Raw genomic sequence first — 26,838 nt, 5'->3', positions numbered from 1 at the left:
TACCCATCCCTTATTATTCATGTTAAAATGTGTTAGTTATGCCAAAGACATTTAAAAACACACAGAGATGTTTTACAAAATGATATTTAAAATATGACAAAAGATAAAAATAGAAAAATAGAAAGTTCTTTAAAAACATGTTTAAAATGTTTACAAAGGCTGTAAAATGTGTAAATGCATAGACATTAAAAACACACAGATACTTTTAAAATGTGTTTAAGATGTGTAAAAGAATAAAAAGAAACACACAAAGATATTGAAATTGTGTGTATGTGTGTCGGGGGAGCAGCTATTCATTTGTTCTCTGAGGGGGGGCTCACTCTCCCACACTTTGAAAACCCCTGGTCTAGTGGTTATGCGTTGGGCTTGAGACCAGAGGATCCTCGGATCAAATCCCAGCCTGACCGGAAAATCACTAGGGCCCTTTGGGCAAGGTCCTTAATCCCCTAGTTGCTCCCGGTGTGTAGCGAGCGCCTTGTATGGCAGCACACTGTCATCGGGGTGAATGTGAGGCATGAGTGTCTGATGCAGAGGAAAAGTGCTATATAAATGCAGTCCATTTACCATTTAACTTGTCCAAGGTCTGTGTCCCAAGAATGTTCCCTGTGAATTTGAAGACTGTGGTAGTAATAGAACTGGACTTATGCTGAACACAGATGGACAGACAGACGGACAGACACCAGGTCTTCGCAATACCAGATGGCCAAGTACATAAGTATTCACAGCCTTTGCCATGAAGCTCAAAATTGAGCTCAGGCATATCCTGTTTCCACTGACCATCCATGTGATGTTTCTACATCTTAATTGAAGTCCACCTGGGGTAAATTCAGTTGACTGAACATGATTTTGAAAGATACACACCTGCCTACATATAAGATCCCACAGTTCACAGTGCATGTCAGAGCACAAACCAAGCATGAAGTCAAAGGAATTGTTTGTAGACCTCTGAGACAGGTTGTCTCAAGGCTCAAATCTGGGGAAGGGTACAGAGATATGTATTTTTGCTCCTTTGAAGGTCCCAATGAACACAGTGGTCTCTGTCATCTGTAAATGGAAGACGTTCGGATCCACCTGGACTCTTCCTAGAGCTGCTCGCCCGTGAAACCTGAGCAATCGGGGAGAAAGGCCTTAGTCAGGGAGGTGACCAAGAACCCAATGGTCACTCTGTCAGAGCTTCAGATGGAAGTCACTCTGTAGTAAAAGGCACATGGCAGCCCACCTGGAGTTTGCCAAAAGGCAACAAGAAAACAAGAAACAAAATTCCTGGTTTGATGAGACAAAGATTGAACTCTTTGGCATGAATGCCAGGCAACATGTTTGGAGGAAACCAGGCACCACACCCACAGTGAAGCATAGTGGCAGCATCATGCTGTGGAGATGTTTTTCAGTGGCAGGAACTGGGACACTAGTCAGGATTGAGGGAAAGATGAATGCAGCAATGTACAGAGACATCCCTTGATGAAAACCTGCTCAAGAACACTCTTGACCTCAGACTGGGGTGACAGTTTATCTTTCAGTTGCATTGTGCTGCATGTCTAGTGCACAGGAATGGCTATGTAAGTTGTGCGCAGGGAAAAAAAAAAGTTGTGTGCAGGAGGGGAGAAGCTTGGCTCCATGATGCTGTTTTTACAGACTGCCTGGACATGCAGATGGATTTGATACTAGGAATGTCCCGATCCGATCACGTGATCGGAAATCGGGCCCAATCCCGTGGTTTCAGACTTGATCAAAATCGGACGTTGCATCCCGATCAGGAATCCGATATAGATTTCATCCTCATTATTTTGATCAGCGCTATTTCAGGCTCATTATTGCAGATTAATGGGCCTTTCACGCGTCGGAAGCATCAGAGGCGTAAGACGCGTTGCTTTTTAGAGGCATCAGAAGCGTCGCTTTAGCTCGGCTTTTGACGTGACACTTCTGACGGTGTCAGCCGCTTGTCAGCAGGCTGACACGGTCAATGTTCAATGCAATCTTTTTTTTTTTAATTGAACAAAAGAAAAAACATAAGTTCAACCGGACAGAGGTGGGGGGAGTTACGCGCGCAAAGTTTCTTTCACAGAACTGCTGTTTGTGTGTTTACACGCTCAGCCTGATGCCTCAATTGAATGATAAGAGGATGATGGACAATTTTCCACCGAAACTCTTGCTCAGTCATCCTTCCGTGCGCAGCAGGACCCGGTGCTGACCAAGTCCTCAGGACGACGATCTGTCATCTGATTAACAAAAAGAAAAAAACAAATTGTCCTGTGATCGTTTGTCTGCAAAACGGAGCAAGAGATGGTGTGTGTACGAGCGACGTGCGCACTCATCACATTTAGGAGCGCGTCTTAAAGAGCTTCCATCTTCATTCACGTTCACTGCGCTGCTCTGAATTTGTTGAACACTGATAAAGCATCAGAGGGGCACACTGAGGACTGTCAGGATGCAAATGTAAGTTGTTTTTTTTTTTCCTTTTACTTTTCAAGTTGACTTTTGAACTTTCGACGCTCTGAGCTGTGACGTAGCTTCACGCTGTCCAATAGGAACGACGCGTCGGGCCAAAACACGAAAGACTAGTGGCAGAAACCACTGATCTGTACAAATGGTAAATGGACTGCATTTATATAGTGCTTTTCCATCTGCATCAGACGCTCAAAGTGCTTTACAATTATGCCTCACATTCACCCCGATGTCAGGGTGCTGCCATACAAGGCGCTCACTACACACCGGGAGCAATAGGGGATTAAAGACCTTGCCCAAGGGCCCTTAGTGATTTTCCAGTCAGGCGGAGATTTGAACCACAGATGTGCAGAAACCACGTGTCTGAAGAAAAATCCTTGGAAATGTTTTTTGTTGTTTGTTACCTCAAAATTTCTGATTACTGTTTATAAAAGTTTAGAACACTTGTAATTAAAATAGCTAAATCAATAAATGGTTCTTTAGAAACCTTTAATCTATAAATTAAAACCACCTGTTATTTCAGATTAGATAATTTCTTGTTTAACATAAGGAACCTTTGACATTTATTTTTAGACAAATAAAAGAACATGGAAAATTGTACATTTTTTAAGTCTGGTAGATTATTACTTGATTGTTCAAGCTACCTCAAGGAGAAGTGCACTGTTTAAGTGATAACATGGAAGCTTGGCTGCTCGCCTCTTCTTCTTCTGTGATTTTAAAGCTTCACTGCCAGAAAAGTCTAGCAGGATGAATAAAATCAAGCAATGCAGGTATGTACTGATAGAAGACCTAAAAGGATTTTTTCACCCTGGTGTAGGGTTGTGTACAATTGCAGAGGCTTAGTGTACAGTAGTGCAGTGTTGCGTAAATTTACATACGGTACTGGAGTGTTGTCTAAACTTGTGCAGAGCACTGCATCTGCTGTTCTGCGCTAAAACATTTTTGCGTCCATTTCGCGGACCCTTTTGTGTCTCGTAGTGTCCCTCAGCATAATGCCACATAGGGCTGAATAAACCCGGCATAGTCTGTACGCGGCATTACACAACTCTAAGTCGGCCCACTGTGAAAGGGGCTTAAGCACACAGCCAAGATATCAAAGGAGTGGCTCCAGGACAACTCTTTGAATGTTTTTGAGTGCCCAGCCAGAGCCCAGACCTGAATCTGCTTGAACATCTCTGGAGAGGTCTGAAAATGGCTGTGCACTGACGCTCCCCATCAAACCTGATGGGGCTTGAGGGGTGCTGCAATGGGCAGCAGGAAAAGAGGAATAGGCAAAACTGCCCAAAGATAGGTATGCCAAGCTTGTGGCATCATAGTCAAGAAGACCTGGGGCTGTAATTGCTGCCAAAGGTGCATCAACAAAGTATTGAGCAAGTGGTATGAATACTTATGTACATGTGATTTCTTAATTTTTTATTGTAAATAAATTTGCAAAAGTAAGAAACAAACAAACTGTTTTTATGTTGTCATTATGGGGTGTTGTGTGTAGAATTTTGAGGGAAAAAAATAAATTTATTCCAGCTGGAATAAAACTACCACAACAAAATGTGGAAAAACTGAAGTGCTGTGAATACTTTCTGGATGCACTGTATTTGCAATGTTTCAAGTTGTTAGTGTCCTTTGGTGTTTTGGTAGTTGTAGTGCACCTTGCAAAAAAAAAAAAAAAAAAAAAGCTTATGTGAAAAAGCTTACCTGATGTGCTCAGGTGCATGTTTTAAAGCACAGTGTGTAATGGATCTGGAAAAAGTGGACATGGTATTGACGTGTGAAAATTATTGAGGAAAAAAAAAATCCACCAACCCTGTAATATCAATTACAGGGTTGGTGAATAGATCTCACTATGCATCTGCAAATCTGTTTACATATTTACACATAATTTTGTCACAATAATGACGATAACAAGCAGCTGGATATGGAACTATATCATCTTCCGACATCAAAATGAGTAAATCAGGTTGATATGAGTAGTTTATTGGATTATAGGTTAAAAGGTCAAAGGAATGCGGGTTGAGTTTGATATGGCTGAAGTTCTTGTTGTGTATTATGAGGTTCTGCTACTAGTCTGGACACTTTTCCTAAACTTGTGTTTGAGCTTGGACCCACCTCTCCAGGGTTCTCTTTCGCAATCCTGATCATGGCCTGCGCAGCTCCTTCCTCCTGCAGTAGCTCCAACCCTGGAGCATCTGGATCTGGGGCATCACCAAGTCCATCCTTCCCATGGAATTCTCCAGCATGGATTTTTCGTTGCAGCAGAGGCCCCGAGCTGCCACTGTACACTGAGACCTGAAGGATGTGACGGTTTTAACATCATACCATCATTGCATAAAACTGCTCTATGTTAAATGTTCCACAAACTTACATCCAGCCTCTGGCAAATCTTAAGGACACGAAGTGTGTTTTTGAGGACATTTGGCAGGGGTGTGTTACCATGGCAACAGGTTATTCCCAAGATTTGCACATTGGTTGCCGCCAGAGCCAACATAATAGCCTGAGCATCATCCACACCTGTGTCCACATCAAGCACCAATTTCTTCATCTTATCTGGAATGAAGAACAATACTGACAATGGAAGGATGATACAGAATAAAGGAGCAGCGAACTCAGACAATGCATTTTGCCAAAACAGAGTTTTGTGATGTCATAAAGTTAAAAATGTCAAAGAAACTGATTAGCAAATCTGCAAAGCTTAAGAATACACACACACAGACACACACACACACACACACACATCTTCAATCGCTTAGTCCAATTAGAGGTCACAGGGGGCTGGAGCCTGTCCAAGCAGTCATGGAGTAGGAGGTGGTGTACACCCTGGACAGGACGCCAGCCTGTCGCAGGGCCACATATAGACAAACACATTCACCCCCACACGCACACCTATGGACAATTTAAAGTTTCCAATCCACCTAATCTGCATGTCTTTGGATGTGGGAGGAAGCCGGAGCACGTGGAGGGAACCCACACAAACACGGGGAGAACATGCAAACTCCACACAGAAAGGACGCAGGTGGGAATTGAACCCATGACCTGCTTGCTGTTGTTTCGTTGTGAACATACTACACCGAGTTGCGTAGTCAGAATCCTTTATTTCCGGTCCCCTTCAGAATAAGACTTCCATTGTCAACATAAATCACTCAATACATTTCCCCTTTTTTCAAATAAAGGAAAATAAACATTACCGAGATGTTGAACTGTAAAAATAAATGTTTCCACCATAACATAAAATCACTGCTTATACAGGTATTACATTCTTTGTCAAACATTTCTTGTTAACAGAACCTTTTTCTTGTAACCTTGTACCTTTACATCTCCTCAATCAATCTCTTTGGTTTCACAATTTGTCTTTTAGACCTTTCTGTTTGTGTTACATTTCCACCCGTTTTATTTTCAGTTACAGGCACCTCAGGTGTATCAGCTGTGTGTGTTCCTCCTGTTTCATTTGGAATCACCAAGTCCTGTGTGTTACCGTCCTTGACTTGGAAAGGTTTGTTTTCAGGTACTTTCAACAGGTGTCTCCTATTTTTCCTTATTCTGAAAATTGTATTCTACCTCAAGGTTTTTCCATATTCTGTAATCTATATACATAAATGGCTACTTTTGTCTTTCTGTCAGTCCAGAATAGGCTCTAAAACTACAAAAGGTGAACTCCCCAAAGTTATATATTCTGAACCACCATGACATGGGCTACAACATGGGCTAGCACACATAGCGTGGGTGTGCATGCCAGCTTGGTTGTATAACCAAGCAGATTCAAATATCCCTCTTGATATGAATGCATCCTTTCTCTGCACATGCTGCATGTGGGTGCTATAAACCTGTTTGACTCTCCTTGAAAAGATTTGAACAACTCTACAAACTTTAGTGTTTTCAGACCTGTTTATAGCAAAAACAAATGTGAGTATTCTGTCATTTACTGACTAATCATATACTGAACATTTTGATTGTAAGAATATAAATACACAATTCAATACAAAGTAACTTTCTTCCATGTGCTTTGTTATCCCCATACTCCCCTCTACCAATATTACAGCCATGATATTTGACACCATGTGCGAATGAGTAGATATGCCATCCTACTTAAAAATAGACCTTAAATCTGGTTCAATCATTATGGCACTATGCACCCTCAAATTGAGATTTTTCTGTACCTAATGGCCAATACTACGTTATGTTTATCAACTTCAAAATAAATACAGGGTAAACTCTTCATAATGCTGTCCCCAGGAACAAGGATTTAGACCTGCAGATAAGGTGCCAGCTCAGAGATGTAGATGGGTTCTCCCAATGCCAGGCATTGGTGGCTGATAGGGGCTGGGGGTGGGGGGATCAATCCACATGAATTTTGATAGTTCGCCACCATGCCAGGCAATGGTGGCTGTGAAGGGGTGGTGGTGGGGGGGGGGGGGGGGGGTGAATCCACATGAATTTTGATAAAACGTATACACAATCACTATGATATAATACTTATCAGAATACAGCCTATTCCTTCTTGGAATGAAGGTTTTCACTCTTAGCAGAGAGCTTTCAACCACAGGCTGTAAATTAAACTTTAAAAGTTTACTGGATAAAATATCAAGCTTTGTCTTTTCTTGCAATTTGTACATGTATTTCTAAACATTTGCACATTTTCTAAAAATAAAGGTGTAGAGTGTAAATGATGTGTATCACTTGCCTAGTGTTGATCATAATGTATCAGTGCAAACGCATGTTTTCTGTATCACAACGGCACTCTGCAGATCATTTGAAAAAGTTATGTAGTTCTAACTGCTGATGGGGCAGCACTCTTTCAATCAGCCAGTAAGCGGGCATAGAGCCTGTGTTCTCCAATGGCGCATTGTATATAGGCTGCTCATTATGATGTAAATATCATAAATTTAATTTTGTTATTTATCAACTCTTCACAACCTGCTGTCCTATTATAATAGTGCACTAGCTTTGGGGTTGATCTAATAGTTTTGGTATGTTGATGTTTCATGGCTCAAACTGTTTTTAGTGGTCAAACCTCTTTTTTTACAATTGAAAAGATTGTTTGTTCTCTAAATATACCAATGAATGCATAACTTTAAGAAATATGCAAGGCAACATTTACACCATTTAAAGATGGAATGCCTCAAAGTGTGCAAAAAGAAACCATTACTTTTGCTGATAATGTGGCTGGCCTGAATATGGCAGAACCTGCGATCTTCTACAGTTAGTTAGTCAGATGCTCCAGAGCTGGTAACCCCAATCAGCTGTATACGAGGTCTGTTAGAAAAGTATCGGACCTTTTTATTTTTTTCAAAAACTATATGGATTTGAATCATGTGCGATTACATCAGACAAGCTTGAGCCCTCGTGGGCATGCGAGAGTTTTTTCACGCCTGTCGGTTACGTCATTCGCCTGTGGGCTGGCTTTGAGTGAGGAGTAGTCCACCCCCCCGTCGGAATCTCTTTGTCTGAGAACTTCCTGAGAGACTGACGCTTTGCTTGATCAAATTTTTTTGAAAAACTGTGAGGCACATCGAAGTGGACATCATTCGAGAAATTCAGCTGGTTTTCTGTGAAAATTTTAACGGCTGATGAGAGATTATGGACTGTTGCTGTCGCTTTAAGGACTGCCCACGGAGCAGGACGTCGCAACGCGCCCTGAGCCGCTGTTGTCTGCCTGTTTCGAGCTGAAAGCTTCCAAATTTAAGCCTCTGTTGACCCAGGACGTCGTGACAGAACAGAGAACTTTCAGAAGAGGTCGGGATCAGCAGTTTATCCGGACATTCCACTGTTAAAGAAGATTTTATTAATGAAAGACGTGCGAACGGGTCCGCGTGTCGGGACGCAGCCGGTGTGGTGCGGCGGCACAGGAAAAACACCTCCATTGGAAGCCTTAAGGACAAGTTGGAACATGTCCAGCTGTTACACAATTTCTCAGATACTCACTCAACTGAAAGTCATCAAAAGCCGCCTGGTTTTTACAAATGGTTATCAACACGGAGGCAGGCAGACAGCGGTGGCTCAGGGCGCGTTGCGATGTCCCGCTCCGTGGGCAGTCCTTAAAACGACAGCAACATTCCATAATCTCTCATCAGCCGTTAAAATTTTCACAGAAAACCAGCTGAATTTCTCGAATGATATCCACTTCGATGTGCCTCACAGTTTTGGAAAAAATTTTGATCAAGCAAAGCGTCAGTCTCTCAGGAAGTTCTCAGACAGAGATTCTGACGTGTGGGGTGGACCACTCCTCACTCAAAGCCAGCCCACAGGCGAATGACATAACTGACAGGTGTGAAAAAACTCACGCATGCGCACGATGGTTCAAGGTTGTCTGATGTAATCGCATGTGATTCAAATCCATATAGTTTTTGAAAAAAATAAAAAGGTACGTTAGTTTTATCACAGACCTCGTATCCACTTTCCTGACAGAAGGACAAGGAACATTGTCTATCAAGAGGCTCTTCAAAACTATTGGTCAGTAAAAGCTACATTTAAATATATATTCAACATCTCAAATCCAAAATTAACATTTGCTTAAAAGCCATTTTATTTTTGTAGCATTCTTATAAACTAGATTTGCAATGTATCAACAATTATAAAGGTCATAACATCAATTCTGATTAATGATTATGAGCATACTTGATCTGCAATATAAAGTCTGAAGAACTTCATTGTTGTTTCTTGCATGCAGCAAAATTCAGTTTTCTTTTTGGGTTTTTAGTTCAAACCTTTGCCTATTCGGACTACATATATACTTATAAGATATCTCCAATTATGACAAAATATAAACTTTGGAATATTTTGTAGATTATATCTTAAACAGGTTAACCTGGGCAACACCGGGTACCCCAGCTAGTGACTTCATACAACCTTGGTGTTGTCTCCTTGACTACCTTTGCAAGTGGTCCCCATTGTCCTTCACATCTCACTCGCACTACCTCCTCTTGTGCAAGTGGACTCAAAAGTTTAGCCGTTCTGTCATACAGTAGTGTTCAGAATAATAGTAGGGCTATGTGACTAAAAAGATTAATCCAGGTTTTGAGTATATTTCTTATTGTTACATGGGAAACAAGGTACCAGTAGATTCAGTAGATTCTCACAAATCCAACAAGATCACACATTCATGATATGCACACTCTTAAGGCTCTGAAATTGGGCTATTAGTAATAAAAAGTAGAAAAGGGGGTGTTCACAATAATAGTAGCATCTGCTGTTGATGCTACAAACTCAAAACTATTATGTTCAAACTGCTTTTTAGCAATCCTGTGAATCACTAAACTAGTATTTAGTTGTATAACCACAGTTTTTCATGATTTCTTCACATCTGCGAGGCATTAATTTTGTTAGTTTGGAACCAAGATTTTGCTCGGTTACTAGTGTGCTTGGGGTCATTGTCTTGTTGAAACACCCATTTCAAAGGCATGTCCTCTTCAGCATAAGGCAACATGACCTCTTCAAGTATTCTGACATATCCAAACTGATCCATGATACCTGATATGCGATATATAGGCCCAACACCATAGTAGGAGAAACATGCCCATATCATGATGCTTGCACCACCATGCTTCACTGTCTTCACTGTGAACTGTGGCTTGAATTCAGAGTTTGGGGGTCATCTCACAAACTGTCTGCGGCCCTTGGACCGAAAAAGAACAATTTTACTCTCATCAGTCCACAAAATATTCCTCCATTTCTCTTTAGGCCAGTTGATGTGTTCTTTGGCAAATTGTAACCTCTTCTGCACATGTCTTTTATTTAACAGAGGGACTTTGCGGGGGATTCTTGCAAATAAATTAGCTTCACACAGGCGTCTTCTAACTGTCACAGCACTTACAGGTAACTCCAGACTGTCTTTGATCATCCTGGAGCTGATCAATGGGTGAGCCTTTGCCATTGTGATTATTCTTCTATCCATTTTGATGGTTGTTTTCCATTTTCTTCCACGCATCTCTGTTTTTTTTTTTTTTGTCAATTTTAAAGCATTGGAGATCATTGAAGATGAACAGCCTATAATTTTTTTGCACCTGCGTATAAGTTTTCCTCTCTCCAATCAACTTTTTAATCAAACTATGCTGTTCTTCTGAACAATGTCTTGAACATCCCATTTTCCTCAGGCTTTCAAAGAGAAAAGCATGTTCCACAGGTGCTGGCTTCATCCTTAAATAGGGGACACCTGATTCACACCTGTTCCACAAAACTGACGAACTCACTGACTGAATGCCACACTACTATTATTATGAACACCCCCTTTTCTACTTTTTTTTTTTTTTTTTTTTACTAGTAGCCCAATTTCATAGCCTTAAGAGTGTGCATATCATGAATGCTTGGTCTTGTTGGATTTGTGAGAATCTACTGGTACCTTTTTTCCCATGTAACAATAAGAAATATACTCAAAACCTGGATTAATCTTTTTAGTCACATAGCACTACTATTATTCTGAACACTACTGTACGTTTCTGTTTGTCGCACCTGTGGGACAGGTGGCATCTTCAGCTCTCTGATATTTTTCTGATGGCAGGCTGGTCCTTAGCTTCCTGTTCATGAGGAGCTCTGCAGGTGAGAGTCCATTTTCCAGTGGTGCTGCTCTGTAGTTCAGAATAGCTGAGTAAGGATCTTCTCCTGCTTCTGTTGCTTTGGTCAAGAGTCTTTTCACTATTTGCTCTCCCTTTCGCGCTAACCCATTGGACTGTGGTTAATGAGGACCGAACGTGATATGATCAAATGAACACAGTCTTTAAAACTCTGGCTGCTAAATTGTGGTCCATTGTCACTCACAACTTATTATTATTGCTTATCCTTGCACACGCTGTTCGATGAACATTTTCCTCTACTTGCACCCACCTTGTGTGTTTTCTTAAGAGCTGAATTTCTCCTCTGTGAGATCAATAAAGTTGATCTATCTATCTATCTATCTGTCTATCAACACTCATTGGAATACCATGGCATGCAAATATGGCTTTTGTATGTACAACATGCTCTGCTGTAGTTCCTGTCAACAGTGCATAGTCTGGGTAGTTGGAATGGTAGTCAACAATCAGCGAGTAATCTTTACCCTTCAGCTGAAATAAGTACATTCCCACTTTTCTCCATGGTTCCTGTGGTTTGCTGTACAGCTTCATTGGCTCCTTTGGCTGCTGGTGTTGGTGACGCTAGCAAATCTTACAGAATTTCACCATTTCCTCAATGTCATTGTTCATACTCGGCCAATAAAGTGTCTTTCTTGCACGTCTCTTGGATTTTTCTATGCCTAAATGTCCTTCATGCACTAGTTTCAACATCTGCTTTCTCATGGATACAGGTATGACAATCCTGGTACCTTTCAACAGAACACCATCAAACACCATTAGTTCTTATTTTAGTACTTCATAAATTGGGCTTTGGAGAATCATTTATTTATTGGATCACAACTCTATATAACTCACCAAAGGCCACAGTCACAACTAATGAGATTACCTCGCAAAGTTTCACTTTGCAAAGAGGGACTAGACAAGGCTGCCCACTCTCACCGCTATTATTTGCAATATTTATAGAACCACTTGCGGCTGCAATACGTCAGAATGTCAACATCAAGGGTATCAACTCTTCAATGTCTGATCACAAAATCAATTTATATGCTGATGATATCATACTATATCTCCAAGAACCCTCAAAATCACTACAAGAAGTATTTAAACTGATCACTACTTTCTCACAGCTATCAGATTACTCTATTAACTGGTCAAAATTGATGATACTTCCTTTAATCGAGGATTCATGGAATCCTTGACCTCAAATCCACACTATACCTTTCCCACTGGCAATATTAAGTACCTAGGCATAAACATCTCTTCTAAATTAGGAGAGCTGACCCATTTGAACTTAGCCCCACTCACTGACAAAATCTGTAATGATTTGATACGATGGAACAACCTCCCCATCTCCTCATTAGGATGGATAACAACTATCAAAATGAAAATATTACCACAAATTAATTACCTTTTTTCAATGATTCCATTCAAGCCCACAGTCAAATGGTTTCAGACTTTAGATTCGGCCATTTCAAAGTTTTACTGGAAAAATAAAAAAGCTAAAATTAGTCTCGCTACTCTTCAGAAAAATACATCTCAAAGGGGTCTGGAAGCACCACACTTACTCCATTATTATCTGGCTAACCAGATATAATACTTGATTAAATGGATTCATCACAATCCAGTCCACAGCTCCTGGACTGAATTAGAACAGTTAGAATGTATATATATTAAATAGCATTATTAAAAATGGTACAAAACAGCAGAGCTATCCTCAATATTTCATTGATAATAATATCAGAAAGGAGAATATGGATGAGGTGGTTAATGGCTTTAATACTTTTTTTGTAAATATTGGACCTAACTTGGCAGAAAAGATTCCTGATTCATTGTTATCTGAGGACTGGAATGATAATCTTATAGAGAGGAATCCCTGTTCAATGTTCCTCACAGCAGTGGAAGAAAAAGAAATCATAGATATTGTTAACAACTGCAAATACAAAACATCTACTGATTTAAATGAAATTGACATTATAGTTGTAAAACAGGTCACTGAAGGGATTTCAGAACCATTAACATATATTTGTAATTTGTCATTTCGAACCGGTAAATTTCCCAATGAAATGAAAATAGCCAAAGTTGTACCACAGTATAAGACTGGGGATAGACACCACTTCACAAATTATAGGCCTGTTTCTTTGCTTCCACAATTTTCCAAAATATTAGAAAAATTATTCAACAATAGATTAGATAAATTTCTAAACAAACATAAATTACTTATTGACAGTCAATATGGATTTAGAGCAAATAGTTCAACATCACTGGCATTAATAGAATCAGTTGAGGAGATCACAAATGCCATAGATCATAAATTACATTCAGTTGGAATATTCATAGATCTTAAAAAAAGCTTTCAACACAATCAATCATGATATATTAATCAATAAACTTGAACGGTATGGGATCAGGGGATTAGTGTTGCACTGGGTGAGAAGTTATTTGAGTAACAGAAAACAATTTGTAAAGTTGGGGGAATATACATCATCATGCTTGGACATTGCTTGTGGTGTCCCACAGGGTCAGTATTGGGTCCGAAACTCTTTTTACATTATATAAATGATATTTTTAATGTGTCCAAGATATTAAAATTAGTATTATTTGCAGATGACAAGTATTTTTTGTTCGGAGGGGAGGGGGGGTTTGCAGAAACTACTAAGGAACATCACTACAGAAATGGGAAAGCTGAAAATGTGGTTTGACAGAAATAAATGATCATTAAACTTAAGTAAAACAAAATATATGTTATTTGGCAATTGTAATAAAGACATACAAGTAAAGTTACAAGTACAGGGGGTGGATATTGAAAGAACTAAGTTTCTTGGGGTGATAATTGATGATAAAATAAACTGGAAGTCTCATAAAACATATACAGAGCAAACTGTCAAGAAGCATTTCAGTTCTGAACAAAGTTAAATACATTCTGGACTACAACTCACTCCGCATTCTCTATTGCTCACTGATCTTACCATATTTACACTATTGTGCAGAGGTCTGGGGCAAGAATAATTCATAATACTGGTTATAGAGACCACACAAATTCACTATTCTTAAAATCAAAAATTTTTAAATTTACTGATCTGGTTCATTTTCAATCAGTACAAATCGTGTATAAAGCAATAAACAATTTACTTCCTGGAAATATTAAAAACATGTTCTTTAATAGAGTAGGGGATTATAATCTGAGGGGGGAGTTTAACTTAAAACATCAGTGGGCACGTACAACATTAAAAGGTTTTTGTATTTCTGTTTGTGGAGTGAGGATGTGGAACAGATTGAGGGTGGAGCTCAAGTAATGTCCAAGCATGAACCAGTTTAAGCAGCGGTATAGGTACATGGTTTTTTCTAGGTATAAGGAGGAGGAAGGGTGTTGAGGGTTAGGGTGTTTTGTTGATCATTGTTTAGTTGTGTGCACTTTGTTTTTCTATCTTGTAAATATGTAGTATAAAATCACACGCATTGCATATGTATGTAGGTATGTGTGTATTGTGTATATATGTATGTATCTACACTAGAGATGTTTATGATGACGGGACTTGAGTTTGTGTTGTGTTAAATGTGTTTGTAGCATGGCCCAAGCAGAGGGTCACCCCTTATAGTCTGGTCTGCTGGAGGTTTCTTCCTCAATACATCGGAGGGAGTTTTTCCTTACCACTGTCGCCTGTGTGCTTGCTCTGGGGGTTGGTAATGATTATATATGTATGTAAGTATGTATGTAAGGGGTGGGCGTTTACAAGCTTTGCTTCTGCTCACCACGGTGGAATTGTCTTGTTTATCAGTTTTTTGTTACGTTGAGTTTGTGTGCCAAATAAATTCATTCATTCATTCAATGTAACAACATCAAACTCTCAGATTTACCCATTATTACTTCTTCCATTAAATGCCATAAATGTTTTAAAAATCCGTTGATTTCTTCTACTTTGACTGCCTGGTGGAAAACCTTAGAAATTACAGACTCACTAATGGAAATCTGTATAGATGCTCCTATTTGGCACAACCCAGACTTTAAGATCAATAAAGCAACTCTTCATTTCAGCACATGGGAACAGAAAGGAATCACACACCTTCATCACCTCTTTCATAATAAAAGGTTTATACCATTTAACAACTTGATGCAGAGGTTTGGAATTATAGGAGAAAATTTTATTCATTACCATCAAGTAAAGTATGCTGTGATGTCAAAAATTCAGATGCATCAGTGCCCGCCAGAACCACCCACATTAGTGACAGACATCAAGAACCTCCTTCCAATAAAGAAAACCTTGTCTAAGGTATATAAGTTAATATCAGGCGTGAACACTGCTTTACATTTACCCAGCTTAAACTTCCTCCTCACCTCTGACCCTGATCACTGGACACAGATTTGTAAAAACACATTTTCAATGACAAAAAGTACCAACTTACAACTCATCCAATACAAATTCTTCATAGAATACACATTACACAATATAAGATGTATAAAATGGGCTTCTCAGTCTCTGATGTTTGTTCACAGTGTGAACTAAACACCACTGATACCTATTATCATGCTCTTTGGCTCTGCTCACTTGTCCAGTGTTTTTGGTCAAAAGTCACTGAAAAATTGTCCTCTATCTCGGGATATAGAATTCCCTTATCTCCTCATTTATGGCCTTGTGCGCTTCCTGGCCCCGGGGTTGGGCCTCGCCTCTTGTCTGGGGACCGGGCCCTGCCCTTGTATGGCTCGGTGGTCCCTACCTTGTGCTTTGGATTTTGTTGCAGCGGCTGCTTTGCCCCCCGTCCTTGCCGCAACTCGCTCCTGCTTTCGGGGGCCATTGCCCTGGTGGTGTGGTTCTGGGGCTCCCCCTATTGGTGGGCCTATGCCGACACCTTGTGTGCTTCCCTTGGGTATGGGGCTGCTCCCTGTGCCTCCGTGTGGAGGGGTGGTGTCGGGGGTGCATTCCGGCGGCGTCGGGCCGCTCCTCCTGTTGGTTTGCCGTGCTGCCCAGTGGCTCTGTAGGCTGCCTTTCCTGGCCCCTGTGCCCTTCCACTGCCCTTTTTCTCCTGGTTCCCCCGGGGCCCTGGGTCCTGGACCCATTTCCGTCGGTGCTCGCGGCCAGCCGCATGGCTTCTGACATGCCGGAGAGGTCCATGTCATATGGTAAGGTTCTGTACTCTTGTCTTGGCCCAACACACCAGCCACAGTAGTGATCGGATATTTAGCTGTGATCTGGGTCTCTGTGTGTGGATGGTTGCGTGTGGCCGTCACCACAATTCAGTTTTTTGGTGCTCTTAAGGGGATTAACACTACGGTATTCTAGATTAGGGTATGGATGCTCACTAATTAGACGACAGACTGTTGCTGTCACTGTTTGTTCATGTGTGGTTGTTTGTCATGGTATGTTGTATGGTTGGGGCCCCGTCTCCTCGGTGTCTCACGTCACAGTTATTGTCTTCACCAGTTGTCTCTCGTTCTTGTCAGTCTTTGTGTTGTTTTGGTGGTCGGCCCTTCCTGATAGAAGTTGTCGGTTGGCTTTGAGTAGGATGTTGTAGGCTGATCGGGAAGGGCAGATGGGGGTCACACACACACACACCACATTCACTCACGCACTACATACCTTCTGTCTTGCAAGAATAAATTGCATATATGTGTACTAGCTGGGGTACACGGCGTTGCCCAGGTTAACCTGTTTAAGATATAATCTACAAAATATTCCAAAGTTTATATTTTGTCATAATTGTAGATATCTTATAAGTATATATATAGTCCGAATAGACAAAGGTTTGAACTAAAAACCCAAAATAGGTGGAATCCCCAAACCAAGAGAGAAAACTGAATTTTGCTGCATGCAAGAAACAACAATGAAGCTCTTCAGACATTATATTGCAGATCAAGTATGCTCATAATCATTAATCAGAATTGATGTTATGACCTTTATAACTGTTGATACATTGACAATCTAGTTTATAAGAATGCTACAAAAATAAAATGGCTTTTAAGCAAATGTTAATTTTGGATTTGAGATGTTGAATATATATTTAAATGTAGCTTTTACTGACCAATAGTTCTGAAGAGCCTCTTGGTGTTGTGTGGGCCGCTGAAGAGGAGGTACTGCTGGCCCACCATTCAGAGGGCGCCCTCGCTGGAGTGCGGGCTTCAGGCACGAGAGGGTGCTGCCGCCTCACAGGACAGCCGAGAGTGACAGCTGTCACTCATTAACTCCTGACAGCTGTCACCAATCATCAACTCATCATCCACTCCATATAAGCTGGAAGACATCTCCACCCCGTTGCCGAGATATCGTTTGGCTTTGGAGGTATTTTCTCAGCAGTGTTCAGTAGGTGCTACTGTGCTTGTTATTGTGTTCCTGTTTTGGAGGTGGAGGTGTCTTACCCACCATTAAGGAACTGTCGCTACTTGTATTTGCTGGGTGTACACACACCCACACATAACTGTTTCTGCTTCCTGCCAGCAGTACCAGATCCGACAGCCGGAGACGGTGGCCACCTGGGGACTCGGAACTTGGTGGCTCCAGTATTCTCTGGGTTCGGTGGCAGTGGAAATCGTGTGGGATCCGGCTCTTCTTTGGACGGACGTCTTCTATCCTCGAGCCTGCCCACACATCACCTTAGTACATTTGACTCTGTCCAAATTCTGTATTTGGCTGTATTTCGTTGTGCACACTTCACAACAGTAGTGTTGTATTTTTGGCTCATCTATTGTACGTTCATTTACGCCCCCTGTTGTGGGACCGTGTCATTACACTTTCACAACAGGATATCTCGGCCAACGTCATGGATCCCGAGGGGCGTCAACCATCTGTTGGACAGCCAATGGAAGAGCAGGATGCACAGGCATCTGCAGGGGGCGTGATCGGCGAGTTGCAGCAAATCCTCTCCGCCTTTACTGCTCGGTTGGATTTAATGACTGAGCAAAATGTCATCCTCAACCGTAGGATGGAGGCTCTCACCGCGCAGGTGGAAGCGCGCGCTCAGGGCGCAGCTGGAGTTCCTCCTCCTGCTGACCCGGTGCCAAATATAGACGTTCCACTGGTCGTCCAACGAACCCCCCCACCATCCCCTGAAGCTTACATAAGTCCCCCGGAGCCGTACGGAGGTTGTGTGGAGACGTGCGCTGACTTCTTAATGCAGTGTTCGCTCGTCTTTGCACAGCGTCCCGTAATGTACGCTTCAGACGCCAGGAGGGTGGCTTATGTCATTAATTTGCTTCGAGGTGAGGCACGCGCTTGGGCTACAGCGCTTTGGGAGCAGAATTCACGGCTCCTTACCACTTACACTGGGTTTGTGAGGGAGTTCAGAACGGTTTTTGATCACCCTAACAGAGGCGAAACCGCTTCGACAGTGCTGCTGTCTATGAGACAGGGACGTCGGAGCGCAGCTGAGTATGCAGTCGACTTCCGCATTGCGGCTGCAGCTGGAATACGGCTGCGCTCCACGCCGCCTTCATAAACGAAGGCGCACCTGGTGGCTAAGGATGAGCCGCGGGATTTGGATAGTCTAATCGATCTAGTTATACGTTTGGACAATCGATTAGCGGAACACCATCTTGCGGGACTTCCTGCATCGATTTGTCTTCGTATATCTGGACGATATATTCACCTTCTCCCCGGACCCTGAGACTCATGTCCAGCATGTACATCGGGTCCTGCAGCGGTTGTTGGAGAACCGGCTGTTTGTGAAGGGCGAGAAGTGCGAGTTCCACCGCACTTCTTTGTTCCTGGGGTTCATCATCTCCTCCAACTCCGTCGCCCCTGATCCGGCCAAGGTTGTGGCGGTGAGAGACTGGCCCCAACCGACAAGCCGTAGGAAACTACAACAGTTCCTCAGTTTTGCAAATTTTTACCGGAGGTTCATTAAGGGCTACAGTCAGGTAGTTAGCCCCCTGACAGCCCTGACCTCCCCAAAAGTCCCCTTCACCTGGTCGGATCGGTGCGAAGCCGCATTTAGGGAGTTGAAACGTCGGTTCTCGACTGCACCAGTTCTGGTGCAGCCCGATCCTTGCCGCCAGTTTGTGGTTGAAGTGGACACCTCTGACTCAGGGATAGGAGCCGTGCTGTCCCAGAGTGGGGAGTCCGACAAGGTCCTCCACCCTTGTGCCTATTTTTCTCGCAGGTTGACCCCGGCAGAGCGGAACTATGATGTGGGCAATCGGGAACTTCTTGCGGTGAAGGAGGCTCTTGAGGAGTGGAGACACCTGTTGGAGGGAGCTTCGGAGCCGTTCACGGTTTTCACGGACCATCGGACCCTGGAGTATATCAGGACCACCAAGCGGCTGAACCCCAGGCAAGCCCGCTGGTCACTGTTCTTCAGGCGTTTTGACTTCCGGATCACCTATCGCCCCGGGACCAAGAATCAGAGGTCGGACGCATTGTCCCGGGTACACGAGGATGAAGTCAAAACAGAGCTGTCAGATCCACCGGAATCCATCATACCTGAGTCCACTATCGTGGCCACCCTCACCTGGGATGTGGAGTAGACCGTCCGGGAGGCCCTGGCACGAAGCCCGGACCCAGGTACAGGTCCGAAGAACCGCTTATACGTCCCACCAGAGGCCAGAGCTGCAGTTCTGGACTTCTGTCATGGTTCCAAGCTCTCCTGTCACCCAGGGGTGTGAAGAACCGTGGCAGTGGTCCGGCAGCGCTTCTGGTGGGCGTCCATGGAAGGTAAGGCCGACCATTCGAAGGCCCAAGGTCTGTTGCAACCGCTCCCGGTGCCTCATCGCCCCTGGTCCCACATCGGCATGGATTTTGTCACGGGCCTCCCGCCGTCCCAGGGCCTGACGACCATCTTCACGGTAGTGGACTGTTTCTCCAAGGCGGCCCACTTCGTGGCCCTCCCGAAGCTCCCGACGGCCCAGGAGACTACAGACCTCCTGGTTCAGCACGTCGTGCGTCTGCATGGGATACCAACAGACATTGTCTCGGATCGTGGTCCTCAGTTCTCCTCCCAGGTCTGGAGGAGCTTCTGCAGAGAACTGGGGGCCACCGTGAGCCTCTCGTCCGCGTATCACCCACAGACGAACAGACAGGCAGAGCGGGCCAACCAGGAACTGGAACAGGTCCTCTGCTGTGTTACATCTGCACACCCGACGGCCTGGAGCAACCACCTGGCCTGGATCGAGTACGCACATAACAGCCAGGTGTCCTCTGCCACCGGCCTCTCCCCGTTTGAGGTGTGTTTGGGGTACCAGCCCCCATTGTTTCCCGTGGTGGAGGGAGAGGTCGGTGTGCCCTCGGTCCAGGCCCACCTACGCAGATGCCGTCGGGTGTGGCGTTCCGCCCGTTCTGCCTTGTTGAAGGCCCGGACTTGGGCTAAGGCCCATGCAGACCGCCGGCGTTCCCCGGTCCCTGCATACCAGCCCAGGCAGGAGGTGTGGTTATCCACGAAGGGCATTCCTCTCCAAGTGGACTCCCCAAAACTGAAGGACAGGTACATAGGCCCCTTCACAATCCTCAAAGTCCTCAGTCCGGCAGTGAAGCTGGGAGCCGGAGCTTCACTGCAGATCCACCCCGTGTTTCATGTTTCCAGGATCAAACCGCACCACACCTCACTCCTCTGTGCACCCGGACCGGCGCCGCCTCCTGCCCGGATCATCGACGGGGAGACCGCGTGGACAGTCCGCTGGCTCCTGGACGTCCGTTGTATGGGCCGGGGGTTCCAGTATTTGGTGGACTGGGAGGGGTACGGACCTGAAGAACGCTCCTGGGTGAAGAGGAGCTTCATCCTGGACCCGGCCCTCCTGGCCGACTTCTACAACCGACACCCCGACAAGCCTGGTTGGGCGCCAGGAGGCGCCCGTTGAGGGGGGGTCCTGTTGTGTGGGCCGCTGAAGAGGAGGTACTGCTGGCCCACCATTCAGAGGGCGCCCTGCCTGGAGTGCGGGCTTCAGGCACGAGAGGGCGCTGCTGCCTCACAGGACAGCCGAGAGTGACAGCTGTCACTCATTAACTCCTGACAGCTGTCACCAATCATCAACTCATCATCCACTCCATATAAGCTGGAAGACATCTCCACCCCGCTGCCGAGATATCATTTGCCTTTGGAGGTATTTTCTCAGCAGTGTTCAGTAGGTGCTACTGTGCTTGTTATTGTGTTCCTGTTTTGGAGGTGGAGGTGTCTTACCCACCATTAAGGAACTGTCACTACTTGTATTTGCTGGGTGTACACACACCCACACATAACTGTTTCTGCTTCCTGCCAGCAGTACCAGATCCGACAGCCGGAGACGGTGGCCACCTGGGGACTCGGAACTTGGTGGCTCCAGTATTCTCTGGGTTCGGTGGCAGTGGAAATCGTGTGGGATCCGGCTCTTCTCTGGACGGACGTCTTCTATCCTCGAGCCTGCCCACACGTCACCTTAGTACATTTGACTCTGTCCAAATTCTGTATTTGTCTGTATTTCGTTGTGCACGCTTCACAACAGTAAAGTGTTGTATTTTTGGCTCATCTATTGTCCGTTCATTTACGCCCCCTGTTGTGGGTCCGTGTCATTACACTTTCACACCACTTGGTAGACAATGTTCCTTGTCCTTCTGTCAGGAAAGTAGATATACAGCTGATTGGGGTTACCAACTCTGGAGCATCTGACTAACTAACTGTGGAAGATCGCAGGTTCTGCCATATTCAGGCCAGCCACATTATCAGCAAAAGTAGTGGTTTCTTTTTGCACACTTTGAGGCATTCCATCTTTAAATGGTGTAAATGTTGCCTTGCATATTTCTTAAAGTTATGCATTCATTGGTATATTTAGAGAACAAACAATCTTTTCAATTGTAAAAAAAAGAGGTTTGACCACTAAAAACAGTTTGAGCCATGAAACATCAACATACCAAAACTATTAGATCAACCCCAAAGCTAGTGCACTATTATAATAGGACAGCAGGTTGTGAAGAGTTGATAAATAACAAAATTTAATTTATGATATTTACATCATAATGAGCAGCCTATATACAACGCGCCATTGGAGAACACAGGCTCTATGCCCGCTTACTGGCTGATTGAAAGAGTGCTGCCCCATCAGCAGTTAGAACTACATCACTTTTTCAAATGATCTGCAGAGTGCCATTGTGATACAGAAAACATGCGTTTGCACTGATACATTATGATCAACGCTAGGCAAGTGATACACATCATTTACACTCCACACCTTTATTTTTAGAAAATGTGCAAATGTTTAGAAATACATGTACAAATTGCAAGAAAAGACAAAGCTTGATATTTTATCCAGTAAACTTTTAAAGTTTAATTTACAGCCTGTGGTTGAAAGCTCTCTGCTAAGAGTGAAAACCTTCATTCCAAGAAGGAATAGGCTGTATTCTGATAAGTATTATATCATAGTGATTGTGTATAAGTTTTATCAAAATCAAAACTGTTATCAAAACTGTTGTGATTTTTTTAAACAAAATGTAGTTGTCCCACACTATTGTCGTAATTTCCACCACAACACTGTAATGTCCCTTTAAACAGTTTGTATGAAAGATTGTTTGAGTAGTTTCTATGGAGATAAACAGTGACATCAGAGCACATGTATATAGCGCCAAATCACAACAAACAGTTGCCCCAAGGCGCTTTATATTGTAAGGCAATGGTGTGGTGGAAATTACATTTACAAGGCCAATAGTGCCCGTACTTAAAGAATCACCCATGTAACTTTGGGGTTCAACTGTATGTATCAGATTATTGTTAATATTGTTGTCTTAATATTATTTTTTTTGTTTGAAAATAGTACCACGTTGTAGCCCATGTCATGGTGGTTCAGAATATGTAACTTTGGGGAGTTCACCTTTTGTAGTTTTAGAGCCTATTCTGGACTGACAGAAAGACAGAAGTAGCCATTTATGTATATAGATTAATGTTCATAAATGGTTCTGCCAGTGTGGCATTTACCTGACATCTCCAGGTAAGTTTATTTGTGCCATCATTCTGTTTAACCTGTCGTCATTCCGTGTCTGTCTGGCTATTTCGGCCCATTTTATCTCGGACACCGGTAAGTGTGTTCTGATAGAGTTTGCTCTGCATAGTCAAACGTTAGGTCATGTTTCTGCAGTCACAGCATTAACCTCTGGACACATGGAGGCTTATCACTCAGCAGTTTCTGGGATATTGCTATCAGTGGTTTGTGATCTGTTTCCAGCCTTACTGACTTTCCATACACATACTTACGAAACCTTTCATATCCATACACTGCCACTAAGGTTTCTTTTTCAATTTGTGCATAGTTTCTTTTTGCTGCTGTCATAGTATGTGATGCATACGCTACTGGATACCATTCCATGTCATGTTTCTGGAGTAGTAATGCTGCTGCAAGGCCTGCTTTTGAAGCATCTGTGGATACTTTCAGTGGTTTATCCTGGTCATAAAACGTTAGGATTGGCTCTTTTATTAAGCAGTTCTTCAACCACTCCAACTCTTTTACATGTTCTGACTGCCATTGCCACATCATATCAGATTCCAACAGGCTTCTTAAAGCTCTCGTGCTGGCTGATAAGTTTGGAACAAATCTCCCCAGGTAGTTAACTAACCCCAAGGCTCTCTGCAGGTCTTTTTTTCTTCCAGTACAGGCATCTCTGCCATGGTTCTCCCTGACCCTTGGTTTTTTTTGTTGTTTTTAACCTTATTGTCATGTGTGACTTTTCCCCCCAGATGGCGCCCTCAGGTTAGTTCCACAGCTGCTGCCCTTCACCGTTCTTCTCAGCCGCACACCTGCTGTGAATAAGCAACTGATGAGCGTCAGACTATTTAAACTCAGACTTTCAGATCAGTGGTTGTCAGACTGTTGCATGACAATCCACAGCCAGATTCTTCCCAGAGATCCCAGGTGCTTCCATGATCCTGTGGACCGAGCCCAATTCCTGGCAAGAATATGAATTTCAAAACTTTGCCTGAAAACTCACCAGTTCTCATCAACATTACCAGATAACTTCAGTTCTTCTGGTGGACAGATATTATTCATCATTTTTACAGTTTTCTCCTGGTACCATGTTTCATTGTGAACATACCACACCGAGTTGCATAGTCAGACTCCTTTGTTTCCGGTCCCCTTCAGAATAAGACTTCTGGTGTCAACATAAATCACCCATCAATACAGCTGTGAGGCAACAGTGTTGCCCAGAAGGAAATACAGTAGTGTTCAGAATAATAGTAGTGCTATGTGACTAAAAAGATTAATCCAGTTTTTGAGTATATTTCTTATTGTTACATGGGAAACAAGGTACCAATAGATTCAGTAGATTCTCACAAATCCAACAAGACGAAGCATTCATGATATGCACACTCTTAAGGCTATGAAATTGGGCTATTAGTAAAAAAAAAGTAGAAAAGGGGGTGTTCACAATAATAGTAGCATCTACTGTTGACGCTACAAACTCAAAACTATTATGTTCAAACTGCTTTTTTAGCAATCCTGTGAATCACTAAACTAGTATTTAGTGGTATAACCACAGTTTTTCATGATTTCTTCACATCTGCGAGGCATTAATTTTGCTGGTTTGGAACCAAGATTTTGCTCGTTACTAGTGTGCTTGGGGTCATTGTCTTGTTGAAACACCCATTTCAAGGGCATGTCCTCTTCAGCATAAGGCAACATGACCTCTTCAAGTATTTTTGACATATCCAAACTGATCCATGATACCTGGTATGCGATATATAGGCCCAACACCATAGTAGGAGACACATGCCCATATCATGATGCTTGCATCACCATGCTTCACTGTCTTCACTGTGAACTGTGGCTTGAATTCAGAGTTTGGGGGTCGTCTCACAAACTGTCTGCGGCCCTTGGACCCAAAAAGAACAATTTTACTCTCATCAGCCCACAAAATATTCCTCCATTTCTCTTTAGGCCAGTTGATGTGTTCTTTGGCAAATTGTAATCTCTTCTGCACGTCTTTTATTTAACAGATGGACTTTGCGGGGGGTTCTTGCAAATGAATTAGCTTCACACAGGCGTCTTCTAACTATCACAGCACTTACAGGTAACTCCAGACTGTCTTTGATCATCCTGGAGCTGATCAATGGGTGAGCCTTTGCCATTCTGGTTATTCTTCTATCCATTTTGATGGTTGTTTTCCATTTTCTTCCACACGTCTCTGTTTTTTTGTCCATTTTAAAGCATTGGAGATCATTGTAGATGAACAGCCTATAATTTTTTGCACCTGCGTATAAGTTTTCCCCTCTCCAATCAACTTTTTAATCAAACTACGCTGTTCTGAACAATGTCTTGAATGTCCCATTTTCCTCAGGCTTTCAAAGAGAAAAGCATGTTCAACAGGTGCTGGCTTCATCCTTAAATAGGGGACACCTGATTCACACCTGTTTGCTCCACAAAATTGACAAACTCACTGACTGAATGCCACACTACTATTATTGTGAACACCCCCTTTTCTACTTTTTTTTACTAATAGCCCAATTTCGTAGCCTTAAGAGTGTGCATATCATGAATGCTTGGTCTTGTTGGATTTGTGAGAATCTACTGGTACCTTGTTTCCCATGTAACAATAAGAAATATACTCAAAACCTGGATTAATCTTTTTAGTCACATAGCACTACTATTATTCTGAACACTACTGTACATAAAACGTAAATTTATTTCAGAAAATCAGGATGACTGCTGATATTTAAGCAAATTTGGCCTGAAGCCAAAACAAATGTGTCACACTTTATACAGGAATAGAATGCAATCCTGTCATCAAATGCAACAATCATTGTCCTCTTTGAATACGAGAGCCTGCAAGACCTCCACAAGCCCTCAGTAGTGGAAAAAGACATTTCAGTCAGACCACCCACATAAAATATTATTTATATCAACAGCAACATATATAGTTTTGAGACTGACGAATGCACACCGACTATCATCACTCCTCTCTTATGCTTCCTTGAGATATGATGGAGTGATGATTTGACATGCAGATTTTCTCAACAATCCAAATTTACAGGTGGACGCTGGGTGGAGGAGGGGTGAAGCAGAGACATTGTAGCTGGAGCCTTGGCAGGCTGAGGGAGAACAGGGAAATTATTACCTCTTAAATAGCTTGTACATTTCAGAGGGAGTGACTTAGAGGATCATGCAAACAATGTGTTTTAGTTGGAGATATGTGGTAATTATATGAATGAGGCAATGTAATGTTGCCTCAGGCAACCAACACAATGGAGCTGAAAAGAAACCATCTCCCTGACTGAACTGTGTTGAAAATACATAAATAAATAAAAATGTTACTTCTTTGGTCCAGTGCAAAAGCATCTGTAAAAAAAAAAATCAGGTTCTTTCTGTAACTTAAGAAAAGGGGGAAACATGAGAAGAAACATCTGCACATAATCAGGACATACAGCTGCAAGTGAAAAAAGAAAGAAAGTCATTCGTAAAAGAGGGAAAATAAAAAGCAGACTACAAAAATAGCTTTGTTTGCACAAAGACGGGATTTAAACATTAAAGCTTGAAGACAAGAGTCTGTTCTTGTTCAAGTTACATACCGTGCTGGTCTTTGCTTCTGCGTTCGACGACAGCATAGAAGATTAGACACTGCTGCATTCAGGCCAACAAGCCAACCCTGCTCGAATAGAACTGCAGGAAAACACTCCTCCCAAACCCCACCCAGTCCTAGAACCTCAGAAAAACAACATTCAGCTCAAAAAACATACCTACAGTCGTCTCAAAGAGGAGTTAAGGTTTGCCATGGCAATGCTTCACAAACGTTTCAAATCTTTGCTGTTTTTTACTTACTGCTAATATGAGCGAAGCGCCACACAGCGGCGCAAATGTCAAATGTCAAACACTTCCTGGATTGACAGACGAGATCCCATGGAATCTCACGGGAACTCAGTGGCAAGTTCACACTGAAACAGGAAATGCCAAATTTTGAGTCCACAGTGAAACAGGAAATGTCAAATG

At 42.9% G+C, this 26,838-nt stretch overlaps 1 protein-coding gene across 1 annotated transcript in view; it reads right to left on the bottom strand.

Annotated features, from left to right (window-relative positions):
* The window catches only part of LOC117513919 (inosine-uridine preferring nucleoside hydrolase-like), a 33,345-nt gene extending 6,807 nt beyond the window's left edge, over positions 1-26,538 (bottom strand). Inside the window, exons 1-3 of the mRNA XM_034174168.1 lie at positions 26,421-26,538; positions 4,802-4,983; positions 4,546-4,725 (exon numbers count right to left, since the gene is read on the bottom strand). Of these exons, the coding sequence (XP_034030059.1) occupies positions 4,546-4,725; positions 4,802-4,983; positions 26,421-26,478 (420 nt within the window). The 5' untranslated portion in view covers positions 26,479-26,538. The remainder of the gene's footprint in view (positions 1-4,545; positions 4,726-4,801; positions 4,984-26,420) is intronic.
* Between the last annotated feature and the right edge of the window lie 300 nt (positions 26,539-26,838).

Source organism: Thalassophryne amazonica, chromosome 1, assembly GCF_902500255.1.
Source record: "Thalassophryne amazonica chromosome 1, fThaAma1.1, whole genome shotgun sequence".
Taxonomy (NCBI): Eukaryota; Metazoa; Chordata; class Actinopteri; order Batrachoidiformes; family Batrachoididae; genus Thalassophryne; species Thalassophryne amazonica.
Note: the sequence above shows the minus strand (reverse complement) of the source record. Positions and strands in the feature narration are given on the sequence as shown.